Genomic DNA, 17276 nt, shown 5'->3' with positions numbered 1-17276 from the left:
AGGCTACCAGTCATAGCGGCTGTGCACTACCTCCAGAATCAGATCCTTGGAATACCATCTGCTGTGAAACGCAAGCAGTAGGTCTCATAGGGCTTCTCACAGACATCTGGCTGGCCACTGTGCTGGACTAGACAGTCATTTGGTCCGACTGAGCAGGGCTCTTCTTGTGGTCTTAGCTCAGAATTCAGCAACAAGCTAAGCAGCAAAGTACCGGTAACTGACACCATAAAAAGAAGCAACTGTTCATATTGAGATGACTGTGCAATTCAAGAAAAATAGCTGATGATTTACAGTTGGCAATGAGAGGTCATAGCAGAAATATCGCCAAGGCAAGAATGCAAATGGCATGGATCAACCAAAATGAGGACTTGTTTGGAGGGCTGATTACAGGGGCAGTAGGTGTGGTTATTTTTCAGATGTAAAATGATGACTTTCAAGTCTTATTATGGCTTCAGTGTGTTGGTTTTGCCTGAGGGACGAGGCAGGAATGTTGTGCATTAAATTACGGTATTATGAAGTGTGTGTGTGTCTCTCTCTCTCTCTCTCTGTGTATTTGTGTGTGTCCTATATGTATTCTGCTATATCACAACTATCAGACATAGTCAAACTACCTTTACATGCTGTTATCAGCTATCTACTGTTGATATCTCTCTCTCTCCATCTATTTTCCCTTTGAGATTTGATGACTAAATATCTATTATCAGGCTGCCTACACAGGCCTGAGCCAAGTTTAGCTCTCCCCTGAAATAATTTTCATTCTCAGAAAAAACAATTAAGCACTGATAGATAAAACACAGATTATGACCAATAAAAACAGCACTGCGCTAGCCGCTGCTGAAGCACTATAACCCAGTTCTGTTCCTGAGGTTATTACACAACTTCTTTAGTTTTTTTAATATGTGCCACAAGCCTTCAGATTGAGGTAGTTGTGGTTTTCTTACATTTCACTTACAATGCGAAATGTACTAACTGGAGCACTCTGAATCATAATGGAATTTGCTGGCTGGTGCTATTAATTGAGGATGAAAAAAAAGCTAAAAACCAAGACTTGTGCTTTGCATAACATAATGCAGAACAGGACATTCTGGATTCACTTAGGGCTGTTTTGCACATTCTTCCTCTCCTTTTTTTGTAAACTGTGTGGTGTTTCTCACCAGGCAAAGAAGTGATTGTGCAAAAGTGTATGTCATGTGATTTTTCTCCCTCTCTCATCATTTCAGTTTTTCAGCACCAGAAGAAATTGTGGGGTGAGTCAGAAGCAGGGAGATGTTGCTTCCTGCCATAATTCTCTTTTGATGTTCCTTCTTCCCTGCTGTAAGTTCACAGCTGTTTTCTATCAGAACAGGTTAAGTAGCCATTTGCCTTGCTTTCATTTTGGGTAATAATCAGGGCTGAGCCAATATGCCAATATTTGGAGCTGAACCGTTAACATCTAAGAAATTCCATACCATGTTCCACCATCATAGCATGGGCCCAGCTTCTGGGTTCTGGGTACCTGATAATTTAAAAAAACATTATCAGTGAATATTCCCTCCTGAACTAGCAGCTCTTGCACAAAATTGATGTTTGGAGCCATCAGGGACAAAGCCTTTTGGATTGTAAGTGGCATGTAAATAAATAAATAAAAATAAAAGGATGTGGGGATATCTTGTCCTGTCACTCTTAGGCTAACCTATACTTAGCAAGGTTGTGGTGTGCATAAAATGGAGGGGAGAGAACCACAATGAATGCCAATCTGAGCTACCTGGTGGAAATGGGATTTAAAATATTGAATTTATACAAGTTCTGGCTTGACATTAAAGGACAGCTCGAGGCTGCCTAACACACCGTATGCATTTAAAGCATAATTTTACCGTCAAAACAATATGCTCTGACATAAGGTCTTACTCCTACAGTGCCTCAGACCTTGCTTCTGTCAGGCTTGGTGGCAGAACTAGATACAGTGGTACCTCGGGTTAAGTACTTAATTTGTTCCGGAGGTCCGTTCTTAACCTGAAACCGTTCTTAAACTGAAACACCACTTTAGCTAATGGGGCCTCCCGCTGCACCGCCACTGCACGATTTCTGTTCTCATCCTGAAGCAAAGTTCTTAACCCGAGGTACTGTTTCTGGTTTAGCAGAGTCTGTAACCTGAAGCGTCTGTAACCTGAAGCGTATGTAACCCGAGGTACAACTGTACAGAAGCTTGAGCTCTTATAACAGTGAGAATTCAAATATAATACAGTGGTACCTCGCGTTACATAATACTCTCAGATTTCTCAAGGTTTCTGCCTTTGGAGACCGTTATCTCAAATGGAAACTATTTCAGTTCTTGAATGTACAGCTCCCTCATCCCCACCTAGCAGCACACACTCATTCTCCTTCATTCACACAATTTGGTCACATAGGTGAATGTTTCGTCCATAAATGGATCTCAGCCAAAAATATGAGATCAGTTCTGCTGCAAATGTATCTGTGGTAATTCATATCAGAGGGAGAGTGTGCACAAATTTCTATAGCTATACAGTGTACTCAGGTAGGTAGAGGGAGTTTTATTGTGGTACAGGTGGCACCTTTGAGAATCACAGCTCAGGGCCCTTCTACATGTCACTTATAGTGCTGCAGCTGCTCTCCACCCTCCTAATTTCCCCCTCAATGCATATATATTAGCAAAGGGTATACAAATGTGCACATGTTCCCCAAGACTCTTAAGCACCTAGCAACACCCCTGCCCTGAGGGTGCTGCAATGCATAATCCCCAAGCTGTGATGCTGTGGGACTTGGAGGAGGTGCTAAGTAACCTGAGCTGTGGCAAACTGTGGACAGACAAGCTCTAACCAGCAGGCTCCAATCTTAGGAACAAAGTGGGCACCCACCGCTGCCTCAGGGGAGTGGAAACAGCAGTGGCATTGTGAGATTCAGTTGCTGGCACTGGGAAGGGTGGTGTTCTGGTATGATTTCTGGTGCCAGAATGCCTCTGGGGAGAAAAGTGAGGCCAAGTTCTGCTTCAGGACACTTAGAAACATCCACACTTAGCAGGTAAGAGGTGAGGGTGGGGGGGGGGGCGGGGAGGATTTGTTAAAAAAACCTCTCAGTGCATATAAATAAATAAAAAACCATTACTGGCTTTAAAAATAATAATAAAAGGAGTTTGGGTGCAGACTGAGTCCAAGAGTGACTGCAGTGCTGATCAGTATTGTTTGGAAGCTATTTGCTTGTTGTCAGGGAACCAAATGCTGTTCTTTTGCTTTCTTATAAATTGTCAAAATTTTCAAACCCTAACGTGAACAGTTCCTTCCCTGAGACATGATCGCTTCACATTCTATCGCCTTGGTGAATTCTATATCACTAGTGCAGATTCTTACTGTGAAAATCCTTTTTTGTTTGTTTGCTTGTTTTGTTTGCTCAGTCTGCTTTGCTTGGGAACGTGCAACGGATTATAATTAGCTGCTCTCAGACACCAGTACTGCCTGAGAAGGAGAGTTCCTTGACTTGGTTTCTTAGAACAAGAAAGATAAAACAAGGCTTAACTTTTGCCATACAAAAAGCCAAGAAATAAATAATAGCAATTTTGGGAGGGAGGGGGTGATAGCAAAGGAACAGTATTTCTTTTGTCAAACTATCAATTATATGCAATTAGATTCATGGCATGGAATGCACTTTGTTGAACACGTAGCTCTGTGATGGCCTGGGACTTGGGCTCGGACTTGGAACCAGAGGAGTCTCAGTCCGCACTGGATCCTTTGCCTCAGGCGGCATCTGAACCTAGTCTGGGGCCTGATTCTGAAGAGTCCCAGTCTGCACAGGTTCCCCTGCAACAAACACCAGCTGGGCCGAGTCAGGGGACTGAGCCCACCCTGGCTCCAGATGCGGGGATTACCTCATTGCCTCCAGCTGGGCCATCACTTACAGCTGTTCCACTACCGGTTTGGTCAGGGGAGGCTGAGGCAGCCCCTGGGTCTAGTAACCCACCGAAGTCTCCTGAGCTGCAGAGACTAAAGTCTGAGAGAAGGAGAGACCTGAGTAGTCACAGGAGGAGTGCTCACCTTTGGGCGAAACAGGGAGATGAGTCGCAGGGCGATTAGGACCGGCCGTTACCCCGACAAAGATAAAAGGCTGTCGGACCCCACCCCAGGTTGCGGGAGCAACATTGCTATATGCTAGATCCTGCCTGAGATCCTGTACCTTACCTTGTCTGGTTTCCTGCCTCATGTCCTGCCTTGGCCCTGTCGGACTGACTCCTAGTGGAACCTTCAAATTCTGGTCCGGTCCTGGACTGCGTTTCATGGGTTACCCCCTGGGCCCAGCACAAGCCCAACACCCTGCAAACAAAAGAGACCCTAGAATTGTAGAGTTGGAAGGGGCCTTGAGGGTCATCTAGTCCAACCCCCTGCAGTGGGGACATCTCAACTAGATCATAATGGCAGATGGCCATCCAACCTCTGCTTAGAAACCTCCAAGGAAGAAGAGTCCACCACCTCTCACGGGAGTCTGCTCCACTGTATAACAACTCTTACTGTCAGAAAGTTCTTCTTTCAGAATATCCTTTCTTGTAACTTGAAGCCATTAGTTTCAGTCCTGCCCTCCCTAACAGAAGCAGGGGGGGGGGGGAATACAAATCCTGTTCCTGTTTCCTCTTGATTATATTAAGGTTTGAAGTATTCCTAAGAGAAGAGCCAGCTATTCATCAAGCATCATGGATTGAGTGTTCATAAGCCAGTTATAACAGTGTTATACAATTGTTTTCTATATGCAACTGTTTTATATCTAAAAAATATATATAAAAAATTTTAAAAAACAGTTTAAAACAGCAGCACATGCATAAAATCAATTCAATTCCATGACAGGTGCTGAGATGAAGATTTTAGAAGGTGTGTTAATTTTGCTATGGGCATTTGATGCGGTTTGAATCTCTCTCTGTCTCTGCTGCTTGCATTGTTTCTCAGTTCTTTTCTGGGAGATAGGAACAGAACAGAAGCACACTACTTTTATGTTTGTTTTTGTAGAAGCATAGTTTTGACGTGTAATTTGCGCCCCATTGCAACACGCAATCACTTTGACACACTCCCATTATTATCCTTCTCATCAGCATCCTTTTAGCAGCATATTTGGGGGGGGGGTTTACAAATGGCAGCAACACACTTTTTCACCTACTTAATTTTATTTTGCAAATGTTTTCAAATGAATAAGTGTCCCTAGCATTTTTTTAAGCACACTGCTAAAATGGCATGGTTAGGCACACATTTACTCCTGTAGCCACACAAATACGCTACGCCCACTAGTATAGTTATAACAGCAGGATATTCACACACAAATAGCGCCAGGCTCATAGAACGATGGAGAGTCGCTTGTAATTATTTTTGTAGCTTATAGTGGAAAATCAATGACTAGGTAGCACTAAAACTGCACATTCTAGAAGCACTCTTAGAAGCCATCCCAATTTATCGCCTAGCCTTTGTCCAATGCTGCCTCCTTGTGAATTTAAATAGATTAGCATTTATTGTTTTCGTCTCTGGGAGAGTCACCGCACATAAGGCAGCCAGCCGTACAACACTATACGCTAGTTTCCAAGTTGGCTGTCTCTTATGGTACCCAACCCAGGAAATTAGGGTTGTATTAAATGATGCTGCTTAGCTGACATTAAGACTTCCAACCCCATTGGACACCAGCCAAGACCAGCTTGTTGTTGACTCGTCCATTTACATTTAATCTTCTCCAGCACATGTTACAGAGGCTGACAATAAGCAGAAATATTTGTATGACTCACCCACCCTGCCCCTACAATCCTACTGTTTATGCCCAACCAGTCACTCTAGGTATAGTTTAATATAGGAAATGTCCAGATTGGAAACATGTTAATGTGTCTTCTCCTTTTTGTGGTGCCATTGTTCAGGTCCTTTGAGAATCTTAGTGAGTCACTTCACTTGTTATGCCCTCCATTTCCCTCCCCTCCCCATTTAATCACATGATAACTGAAAAATGTGAGGGTTATAGATGGATAGAGTTGTGTCCCTGTGTTCGCACTATACCTTTCAAGCACATTTCCACCCTCAAATACTTCTGGGCACTGTAGTTTACCCCTCACAGAGTTACAATTCCCAGCAATGCTTTAAAAAACTACAATGCCCAGAATTCTTTGAGGTGAAAAATGTGATTTAAAGTAAGGTTATCAGACGTCCCCTGTTTCCCGGGGAAAAGATTTACACATCAGTCCCCATACAAAATCCATTGAAGTTGAAAAGTGTCCCCGGATTCATTGAAAAAAAAATCTGGTAACCTTAATTTAAAGGAATTGTGTATGTGGATCAGCTGTAACTTGTAAAGGAAGCTGTTACCTCAGTCTGGAAACAATCTATTGTTGTTTCTACTGTTACTGCTGCTACCGCCAGCAACTAATAATTAATGATAGGTAATTTATTATTAAGAGACAGTTCATTAATAATAATAATAGCAATGTCCATGCCTGCCTTCTGGTGTTTGTGCTCTGACAGCATTCTGAATGAGTTGAGAGAGACGACAGATACAACAGACCTTCTGTTTCGACGTGCGCAGACTTCATTAGGAGGGCGCAGGTTGCCAGCTGTGTCTCCAGTTTCCCTTAGCAGTTTTTCAGAAGCTCGGGAGGAGGAGATAGAGCAGCTTCCAGAATGGCTGCTGAGAGAGCTGCTGAAAGGGCAGCAGAGGAGTCACTCCATTGGACTCATGGAAAATATACTGGAGAGCGAAAGCGTTCGCCATCGCGTTGACTCATCCAGAAGCCAATGGAAAGGAAAGGTATAGTGAATTCTCTTGCTGGGCTCCGAAGGGCTTTTCAAAATGGTAAATGCTATGAGAGGACGAGGCGAATCTGAATTTGTTGGGTGATAATGGGCTCGCTGGCTTTCCATGATGTCAGAGAGCAGTTCCCTCTATAGAGTCAGTTAGAACCGCACAGCACACATTGCAATCTCCACTGAAAGCCACTTTGCAGACACACACCCAACAACCACCTGGAACATGAAACAAAGAGACAGAGATTCATACACCATGGTTCCAACTACTTGCAAACATTATGGACAAGGTAGGAATCACTTGGCATGGGGAAGCCTTTTCCCCCACAACATCCTGATAGCATATGCTCCGGGTCTGGTCCTATCATTAGGCAGAATGAGGCAGCTGCCTCAGGTAGCGGATGATGCAAGGCGTCATCTAGTGGTAGTGAGGTTTTGGAGGACTGGGCTGTGTGCCAAAGTGGTTCACTGGGTGGGGTGGAGCTGCTACACTAGCTTCCTGGCAGGTGAGTCTCAGTGATTTACTGGGGGGGAGGGAGCAAGGCTGCGGGAACATAGGTTGCAATGAATTGAAAGGTGTCCTCACGTAACATTAAATCCATAAGCATCTCCCAAGTCTTAAAAGGGGCATCATCATTTAATTATTCCATTTTTATTTATTTTTTGTCTTGGCAAGATTGAGCAGCAAGTAACCCTGGAACAGCTTCAAAAGCTACATGTGGCCTTTCAGGTATGACCATCCCAATGAAATCATATCAGTGTATATTATTTCACTCATAATGTATATCATTTCACTGTATATTGTTTCGCTGTTAGCATATTGGCTGTTCACTCATACCCATTACAGAAGGGCACCTATTTAACTTGCATTTATGCCTCAGAAAGTTTGGAGTAAGAAAGTATTGAGAAAGTGTGTTCATGAATTTTGTTAAGAGATTTGTGTCTGCAAGAGAGCAATGTAATCATTACTGATGTAATGCAATGCAAGATAAAGATCAGTTCTGATCATAGCTGTCAACATGTCCCTTTTTTAAAGGGAAATTCCCTTGTTCCGAATAGGATTCCTCGCAAGAAAAGGGAAAAGTTGACAGTTATGGTTCTGATATGTTAGCTTGCAAAGATATCTCAAGCAGGGCTTTGTGGGCCCTGTGTTCAGCCCTCACCTGCATCCCTATCCTTGTCCTCTCCTCTCTTCCCCATGCACTGTAGTCAACCAGGTGCTGTGGAACATAAGAGTCTCCTGGACCAGGTCAAAGGCTCATCTAGTCCAGCATCCTGTTGTCACAGAGGCTAGCCAGATGCCTCCTGGAACTTCTCAAGCGGGACCTTAAGACAGGTCTTAAGATCCAATGCATCTTAAGGTCCAATCACATCCTTAGGGTTAGATGCATCAAACATCTCTTGGGAGTTCTGGTTTCATGGATTTCTAAGTGTTCCCTATGAGCAAAGTACTGACAAGTGTCCTTGACATGGAGTAGAGAGAGGCTTTCAGCAAAGTCTGTTAATAGCCACTTCTGAATGAGTGAGAAGCATAATGAGTTTTTGTTTGGCTTGCTTATGTGCCTTTAATAAAAGAAGCAGTGATCAGCAGGCAAATTGTATTATGATGACCTGGCACTAAATGTTATTACTTGCTAATTACTGAAAATCAAACTGCTGTTAAAGTGACAACCACAGAGCAGGATCAAAAACCGAGAAACCTAGAAGTGAATCAGGTCTGCCTTGTGACATCAAAAGCAGCTCAGGGACAGGGTCCCTAGGAACCCCAATACGCTGGGAGTGTCTACCCAATTTGGGGCAAAGACATGAGATATAAAATATCTTTGTGCTTTATGTTTGCATTCAGGTTTGATCTGTCCAGGGAGAAAGAAATAGTAGCAGAATGAGGCTCTCTTGGCAAGTCTGCTGCTTCATAATAGCACACTATATTTCCTGTTGTTTTATCTGCTTCCAGGACTTAGAAATTAATGGACATAAGTATTTGGATGTGGAAAACTTCAAGCGCACGTTGAAGAAATGCATGGGCTCACAAAATGCAGTAAGCAAAGCACAGTTTGAAAACCATACCACAATGGCATAATACCGTAGATGAGATGGAATGGGGAGAGGGAGGGGGAGCACTTTCTGTCCTGTATTTAGGCTCCAGTGCTCTACACACTTACCTGGGAGTAAGTCAGTGTTGCTTGCATCAGTGTAGATATGCATAGGATTCTACTGTTAGCCTCTGGCTTCCATGCCCTTAATCTTTGTTGTTGCCACCATTTGGGACAGTTCATGTTTGCTGGATTGAAGCTAGAAAATACCTCATGTAACCTTGACCGTTTGTGTGTTGAAGGCTGTTGTGTACATCCTTTGCTCCTACAGAGTGATGAACAAATAGAAAAGCTTTTCATGAAAATTGACTGTTCTGCAACTGGCAGAATTCGTTGGGTAAGTGTGTATTGGAAACCCCAGTAAGCGACAATTAATTAATTGCTTAAAATAGAATGTGGCTATGAATGAGGAGTATAACGCTTATTGGAATGAGTGAAAAGATGATACCAAGTCAAGGAATATGCCTCTGAAAGAAAAAAGTTAATGTATTTCTCTATAAAACAGGGCACTAAATAAGTCCAGCCTTTCTCAACCTTGCGTCCCCAGATGTTGCTGAACTACAATTCCCATCATCCCCAACCACTGGTCCGGCTAGCTAGGGATGGGAGTTGTAGTCCAACAACAATTAGGACCCCAAGGTTGAGAAAGGCTAAAGTATGCTACGATTTCCCTTGTCACATGAGGTGTTAAGGTTTGGCAGGTGGAGGCAGTGGCGTAGCATGGGTTGTCAGCACCCAGGGCAAGGCAAGTAATTTGCGCCCCCTAACCCATGGATTTTAGCACTGCGAGTGCGAGCGCGCCCTCCCAGATATTGCGCCCGGTGTGGCCGGGCCCCCCTGCACCCCCCACGCTATGCCACTGGGTGGAGGGGCTGGTTCCCAGAACACAAACAAAACCAAATTTCTCCTCCAACCTTACACATGTATAAGATTGCATTATCAATGTGAAGTTTCATCCTTAAAGTGTGGACACTGAACTTATTAGTGATACAAGGGTCTTGCTTTCTCCCTTAGTTGGTACCTCACATTACCAACATTAGTTGGCTCCATTTTGGCAGTGATATGTTTATGATGGCATTGTTCCTATGCATAGTTTCTTAGGAGTAAGCCCCATTGAACACAGCAGGACTCACTTTCAAGTACATACGCATGGGATCTGGCCTCTTGAGCGCTGAGACAACGACTGTCACTTTGTTCCACCCCAGCATGACTTCTGCACATACATGCAGCTGGAATATGCTGAACAACATGAGTCATCTGCCCGGTTGAAAGAGGTCTCTTTTGCACTACCTGCCACCATAAAGGAGATCCCACATGGAGAGCCTGTGCTGAAAATTTGCTCGTTGTTGGATAGCACATTGATAACAGCTCGAGAAGACGGACATATTTCCTTCTGGTCACCACAGCTCAAGCTGATACGAAGCAAGATGGTGTTTGTACGTCACATTTTCTCATGTCATAGGTTCTGGGATGGCTGGTTTTATTCATTCATTCATTCATTCATTCTCCAAGGAGTTCAAAATGGCAAACATGGTTCTCCCTCTCCTCATTTATTCCTCACAAAAGCCCTGTGAGATGGGTTATGCTGAGAGGCAGTGACTGGCACAAGGCCTGCTTATTTATTTTGGTTTATATGCCCTAAGTTCTGGCAAGATTACATTTTAAAAGTTCCTCCTCATTCACCTGAACTTCCTTAACATAAAAGGTTTGTGTCCTCCTGTCTTCTACCCAGGACTGTCTGTACCTCAGCTACTTTTAGTTCAATTTTCCTTTGAAAAGATGAGAGCCACAGTATTCATGATTCAGGAATGATTGCTTATTTCCCCACCCCTTATGTTTAAATCCTGCCTGTTTTTCATCATGGAACCCAAGGCAGCATACTTGTGTGTGGCTCCAATGCAGTCTCCCATCCAAACCCAGATCTACATTGCTTCAGCAAGATGGTGGCTTCATATGCCTTCAGATCATACCTTGGAGTTGGCAGGCAATAACTTCTTGCCTTTTCTTGTTTTTAAGGAGAAAGCCTACAGAAAATCTAAGTGGCTGATGGATTTCACTGTCATGACACCATATAATAAGTTGATATTGGGAACTGGGTAAGTGCCCTATGCGCAAAAGCTCAAATAAAAGCCAGTTACCAATATAGTTTTTGTCCAAAGCTTTGGGGTTGACTGGAGAAAGCTGCATAAACATAGCAGTTTGGGATCTTGGCCAGCATTACAGGGTTGGCACAGCAGACAGGGCATTGGCTTTGGGGCTAACTTGACAGGATGATGGAGATCAGAAACAGAATCTCTTGTCTCTTTGAATGTTAACAAATAAAAGCTGCAAGGGTCCCTCAGTTAGGGTCACAACTTGGGGGAAGGTTTTTAACCCTTTCCCCAACACTGTTTTCGCAATGAAAATCCCTCCTTCAAATGCTAATTGCCTCCTTATTATGGGAAACCAGTTCATACAACCCATGATGGTAAAATATATAACATTTCAACTTTGTGACAGGGATCGCGAACTTCAGCTCTATGAAAGCTCCAACTTTGAACCCTACCTTCAAATTAGTGGTTTAGAAGCTATACCTTTGAATGTGGATTACTGGTAAGGCACTCAAAATTCAGGTCTTATGTCAATTATCTGCTAATAATCATGGCATACTTCTGTGTGTGGCTATATCTATTATTACACTTATATCCTCTTCTTCAAGCTCAGGTTGGTTTACTTGGAACTCCCAAGCAGGCCCAGAATCAGGACCCAACACCCTCTAGTCACTGGCGGAGGAAGAAGAGTGTGTGGAGAGCGTGCTGCCCCCGGCAGCGTGATCTCCAGGGTGTCATCGCGGCTGCCCCCCCCCCCCCCGCGCGCTGGGCGCCCCGCCCCCGGGACGCGCGCCAACCTCGCCTCCGCCTGCTCCCCGCCCCCTAGTGCTGGAGCATGAAGCTTCGCCACTGCATCTAGTAGCTACCAAGGCGCCAGGACCTGTTCTGAGTCTCCTTGGGCTGAATGCCAGCCTGTGTTAAGTTGTCATTTTAATTTCCCTATGACATTAAATGCCATTTTGATTTCTCATGATGAATGCCCTGAGTGCTGATGCTATAAAGCATGACTGCAGGAAACCACAGGAAGGGAGAATGCCATGGTTTTATATACTTATGAACTTCTGAAGATTTCTTTCATGTTTGAGACCTTAGAATTCTTATAACAATTGGTTAACTCTGCACTGCATGAAGACAAGGTGGTAAAATCAATAATAATAATAAAGGTAAAGGATCCCTGATAGTTAAGTCCAGTCGCAGATGACTCTGGGGTTGCGGCACTCATCTCACTTTACAGGCCGAGGGAGCCGGCATTTATCCACAGACAGTTTTTCTGGGTCATGTGGCCAGCATGACTAAGCCGCTTCTGGCGCAACGGAACGCCGAAACCAGAGCAGCACACGGAACCACCGTTTACCTTCCTTCCAGAGCAGTACCTATTTATCTACTTGCACTGGTGTGCTTTCGAACTGCTAGGTTGGCAGGAGCTGGGAACGAGCAACAGGAGCTCATCGCATCATGGGGATTCAAACCACCGACCTTCTGATCGGCAAGCCCAAGAGGCTCAGTGGTTTGGACCACAACGCCACCCGCGTCCCATTGGCAAAATCAATAGTTTGTGCTAAAACCTTGGGTGTTAACATAATCTCCTTTAGGTTTGTCTTGGAAGTTATTGTGCAATCCAAAACATTATTTTGGCTCAGAACAAAAGCATTTTAAGGAATACTTAATTTTTCTTGCTCTTTGTTTCCCCCCTCCAATTCAGCTACACAGATCATGATGAATGCATGATTCTTTATGGAGATGACCAGGTGTGTATTGGTGCTTGCTAAGGAAACTGTAGGCCTTAAAACTCAGTGGGTGGGGAACCCAGCTTGCCACAGCTGCTGTTTAATTCCTCGGATTATGGAGTAGATATGTAGGGAAAGTACAACAGATAGCAAGAGAATGCCAGAGGTTGTACAGTATTGGCTAGATGCAGTTTGTATGGCAAAGTAGAGGACTTTCAGATAAGCAAGGTTGGACTATGGGAGACCCCTCTCATACATCCCTCTAATACATAATTACATAATTTTCTAATGGGAAATCTCCCTTGCAACCATGCCTGTGTTCATATCTACATGCAAAGCAGGCAATTGGTACAGATTCCCTATCAGTAAGAACAGCTGCTGCAAGAGAATCGTACTCATCCTATTAATCTCAGGGTTTTTGTCTTCAAAAGCCTGAAAGCCGCCCAATTGTGACCTTTCCTGCAGTTTGTTTTCAGCATGTTTCAAGTGCGCACCTTCTTTGTGATTGCAGGGCTGTGTCAATATCTTGCTCATCTGCTCTGTGGGAGAGGTCCTAAGGCAAGTATTTGAAAGTGTCTGTTGAGAACTAAAGTAGACATTTCGTTAATCATTCCACAAAAGGTGTGCTTCCAGTTGCCAACTTCCCTGAGCAACGGGTAGCCACAAACCTGGAAACAGAAAACAATTCCTAGAAGAGGCCCCGTTATCTTGGGAGGTTTGGAGCTACTATTGCCGTGTTTCTACAGTGGTGGCTGTTTAACACGGCTGATGCAGCTAGTAAGTTTGGATTCTGGAAACCAACTTTTCTGGGTACAGTAAGCAGTACACATTCAACTTGTGCGCATTCAGCTTTACGCATTTGGCAAAAAATGAATGAATGAATGAATGAATGAATGAATGAATGAAAAGGGGGTGGAAAGCGGGCAGGGTTCTGGAGAAAATGACTTTGTCAATCCCACATCCCATTGAACCCAATGGGTTTTGATTACCTTGGTTTGCATATGTCTTGGTTTACATACGTTTTGGATTACAAACACGTCAAACCCGGAAGTGAGTGTCCCGGTTTGCAACCTTTTTTTGGATTACAACCCATTTTTTTTGGATTACAAACAATTTTTTTTGGGAGGCCCCATTGGCGAAAGCGTGCCTTGGGTTACAACCTGCTTTGGTTTACAAATGGACCTCCGGAAGAGTTGTAAACCAAGGTACTACTGTACATGTGATTCTGGCTTTAGGCATGATCCCTGGAATGTAACCCCCGTATAAGTTGGCGGTTTGCTGTACAGGGACTAAGCTCTTCTGCAATACACATGACCATGTGGCAACTGAACTCTAGTGCAGAAGAGCATTATTTCTCTGCTTCCCTGTCTCTGCTCTGCTGCAGATAGAAATACAAAACTAACAGAAGGTTAGGGTGGCATCTAGGAGGACATTTTCCAGCTGAACAGAAGGGGAAGAGGAGCATCTACTCTTCTTAACAAAGGGAGATAACTTGACTCTGTGTTTCAGTACTTAACTGGAAGGTCATGCAAGAACTCAGGGCTCTCTCTAGCCAGTTGTACAGTGTCCTCTTCAGTAAATTATGAAGGCACTGCAATTGGCTTTAGAGCCCACAGATGAGAAAGGTTAGGGACCTACGAGGTGAACTCTGAAACAACAGAACGCGCCGGGGCTCTGAGAGCTTCCACTAATGAACTCACAACATTTTGCAAATCACAAAACAAAGGTCAGGTGCTTCCTATGACGATAAATGGCCAAATTAGGAACCTGATAGCATGGACAAGCTTAATTATTTTTCTTTAATGTTATTATGTTCTCTGAACATGTTTCAGAACGTGGAAAAAGCTGCCCAAATCAGAAAACCTTCCAAATATTAGCCTTGAGAATGCAGCTCTTTCTCCTAATATTACTTATATCCGTTGGAAAGTTCATGGAGACTGGGTTACTCAGGTAAACATTGAAAATTTGGGCCACATACCATTATAAAACAATCTCAACAACACAACATTATTTAACCAATATTTTGTAGCATTTTGATAATGTATTTTTGTTATCTGTCTTTTTAGCTGAAATACTATGATTCTATTAAAGCAGTCATTTCTGCTTCAAGCCATGAGCCTACAGCCGTAGTAATAGGTAATTATATTTCGGCTTTTGAATCCAGGAAGTTGTTCTTACATGTTTCCATTTGCTTGGCTTATATACAATTTCTTTTCCTTCCCATATTACAGTGTTGTAGTCACGTTGCAAGTACCATCCATGTGACCAGTCAGGATGAAAAGTTTAGAGCAGGATGAGGAATCTCTGGCCTCCAGAGGTTTGATTTTCGATCTGATTTAATAGTTGTACTCTGCCTTTCAATTGTTGAGCTCAAAGCGGCTCACAATAATCACAGTAGTGTTAAAAAAGCAACAAGCATTGCAATCACAATAATATCAAACACACTAGCTTATAAATAAAGCAAACAACAATAAATTAATCAAAAAGAATTAAAAGTCATGTGGCATATACCAACAGGGAAAGGTTTTGAGCTTCTTTTGGGGAAATCACAAAAATCCAGACATCTTGCCAATTTAGAAGTAATAGACATTTTGAGGGCCCAAAATTACCTAACTGGCTGGAGCAGACAGATCCAACAGGGCTCTGCTTATGTACTTCTAATGGCAGGTTCTACTTGTGGTAGATTCGCGGGTGGCGCTGTGGGTTAAACCACAGAGCCTAGGACTTGCCGATCAGAAGGTTGGCGGTTCAAATCCCCGCTACAGGGTGAGCTCCCATTGCTCGGTCCCTGCTCCTGCCAACCTAGCAGTTCAAAAGCACCTCAAAGTGCAAGTAGATAAATAGGTACTGCTCCGGCGGGAAGGTAAACAGCGTTTCCGTGCGCTGCTCTGGTTCGACAGAAGCGGCTTAGTCATGCTGGCCACATGACCCAGAAGCTGTATGCCGGCTCCCTCAGCCAATAAAGCGAGATGAGTGCCGCAACCCCAGAGTCGGCCATGACCAGTGGCGTAGCGTGGGGGGTGCAGGGGGTCCGGCCGCACCGGGCGCAAGATCTCGGGGTTAGGGTTAGGGGGCGCAAATCCACAGGTTAGGAGGCGCAAATCCACGGGTTAGGGGCGCAAATTACTTGCCTTGCCCCAGGTGCTGACAACCCACGCTACGCCACTGGCCATGACTAGACCTAATGGTCAGAGGTACATTTACCTTTACTTGTGGTAGATTCCACACAGCAGAAATATTCCCTTCAACATTTGTTTTTGGCATAGAGCTGTGATGTATTGGGAATTGAGAAAATGGAGGTAGGCAGATGTGCAGATTACATGATTGGATGTTGAGGCCTTTTGTGTCTTTTATGAAGGCCATTATGAAGGCAATTTCTCTTATCTCCAGTGCCTTTCAACCAGACCCTACACACCCCATTTCCTATAACTATCTGCCGATCTGAGCAGTGTGTGAAACCCATCTTTCCCTGAGAGCAGTTTCTTGATGCCTAAATGGTCTTATCTGTCAGACCTGTCTGTAGAGTTCAGTGGTGACCACTGAAGACCATATTTACATGTTCTTTCCTTTTACCTAGAATGTGGGAAACCGTGCAGCTTCAAGCACTGCAAGAATCTCCCTCCTGTTTTCTTAAATGTTAAAATGGTCTGCATTTTCCAATCCCAAAATGTAAGGCTGTTTATTGTGTATTATCAGTCGTGTCAAAGTCTACTTGAGGCCTGATGGTTGATTCAGAAACATTTGCCCTTCTACAGGTTGCGTTGTGGGAGCAACCAATGTTGAGCAAAAGATGAAGGAAATAAAAGAACACAGGAAAGATTCCAAGGCAAGGAAAGCACAGTTGGTCCTAGGATCTCCCTCCCATAGAGCTGAGGGGGATCAGATTGTTTTTCGAGTCCACAAAGGAGTGAAAACATTTGCACTTAGTAAAAAGAATAACCTTCTTGTAACTGGTGGGATGGATCGAATTATTCGGATGTGGAATCCCTATATGCCTGGGTAAGATTTTATTGCATTGATGCAGCTGTTCTTATAAGGTTTTGTTAAACTCTTTGTGCCATTAGTTATAAACTATTATCATTTAGAACAAATAGATTGCTGTGATTTGTCTTCTGAAATATTGCATAGATAAACCACAGCTAGATCAATAAACTCTTAATGAATCCTAGAGTTTCCTGGGACGAGGGATGGATTGCTAAACCACTCTAAGAACTGTAACTCTGTGAGGGGGTCTCCTAGCAACACTCAGCACCCCTTAACAAACTATACAGGATGAGTTAGGAGGAGCCATGACTTTTTAAAGCGGTATGATACTGCTTTAAATGTTTAATGCCTTTGTATTGACATCCAGGCCTGTCTGCCGGAGGGTTATTGACCGTTACGGTGATTGAATCCAACTGGTGTCTTAACATTGCATGAAAATCTGAGGCAGGTAGAGTCAAGAACAAAAGAATCACAGGTCATGCCCACACGATACATGTAAAGCTCTCTTATACCACCTCAACAGTCAGGGCTTCCTGCAAAAGAATCCTGAGAACTGTAGTTGGTGAGTGTTCTACCCACTCTCCGCACTCTTCACAAACTACAGTTCCCATTATTCTTTATTTTTTTGGTGGG

General features: G+C 43.7%; 1 protein-coding gene across 4 annotated transcripts in view; it reads left to right on the top strand.

The window, feature by feature from the left end:
* The first annotated feature begins 2792 nt into the window (after positions 1–2792).
* LOC310760467 (cilia- and flagella-associated protein 337-like) overlaps positions 2793–17276 on the top strand; it is a 166102-nt gene continuing 151618 nt past the window's right edge. For 3 of the 4 annotated variants that reach the window (XR_014546988.1, XR_014546989.1, XM_083609024.1), the window contains exons 1-13: positions 2793–3018; positions 6471–6753; positions 7426–7479; positions 8704–8787; positions 9114–9179; positions 10048–10278; positions 10859–10938; positions 11342–11434; positions 12635–12680; positions 13171–13217; positions 14492–14609; positions 14726–14795; positions 16415–16658. Coding sequence is in view for 2 of the 4 variants with exons in the window: in XM_083609024.1 (XP_083465150.1) it covers positions 2933–3018; positions 6471–6753; positions 7426–7479; positions 8704–8787; positions 9114–9179; positions 10048–10278; positions 10859–10938; positions 11342–11434; positions 12635–12680; positions 13171–13217; positions 14492–14609; positions 14726–14795; positions 16415–16658 (1502 nt within the window). In the remaining 2 variants the exon portion in view is untranslated. The remainder of the gene's footprint in view (positions 3019–6470; positions 6754–7425; positions 7480–8703; positions 8788–9113; positions 9180–10047; positions 10279–10858; positions 10939–11341; positions 11435–12634; positions 12681–13170; positions 13218–14491; positions 14610–14725; positions 14796–16414; positions 16659–17276) is intronic. The other variant, XM_083609025.1, reaches the window with a different exon arrangement.

This window comes from Podarcis filfolensis (genome assembly GCF_964270895.1).
Source record: "Podarcis filfolensis genome assembly, chromosome: 4".
NCBI lineage: Eukaryota > Metazoa > Chordata > Lepidosauria > Squamata > Lacertidae > Podarcis > Podarcis filfolensis.
This window is presented reverse-complemented; position numbering and strand designations above follow the sequence as displayed.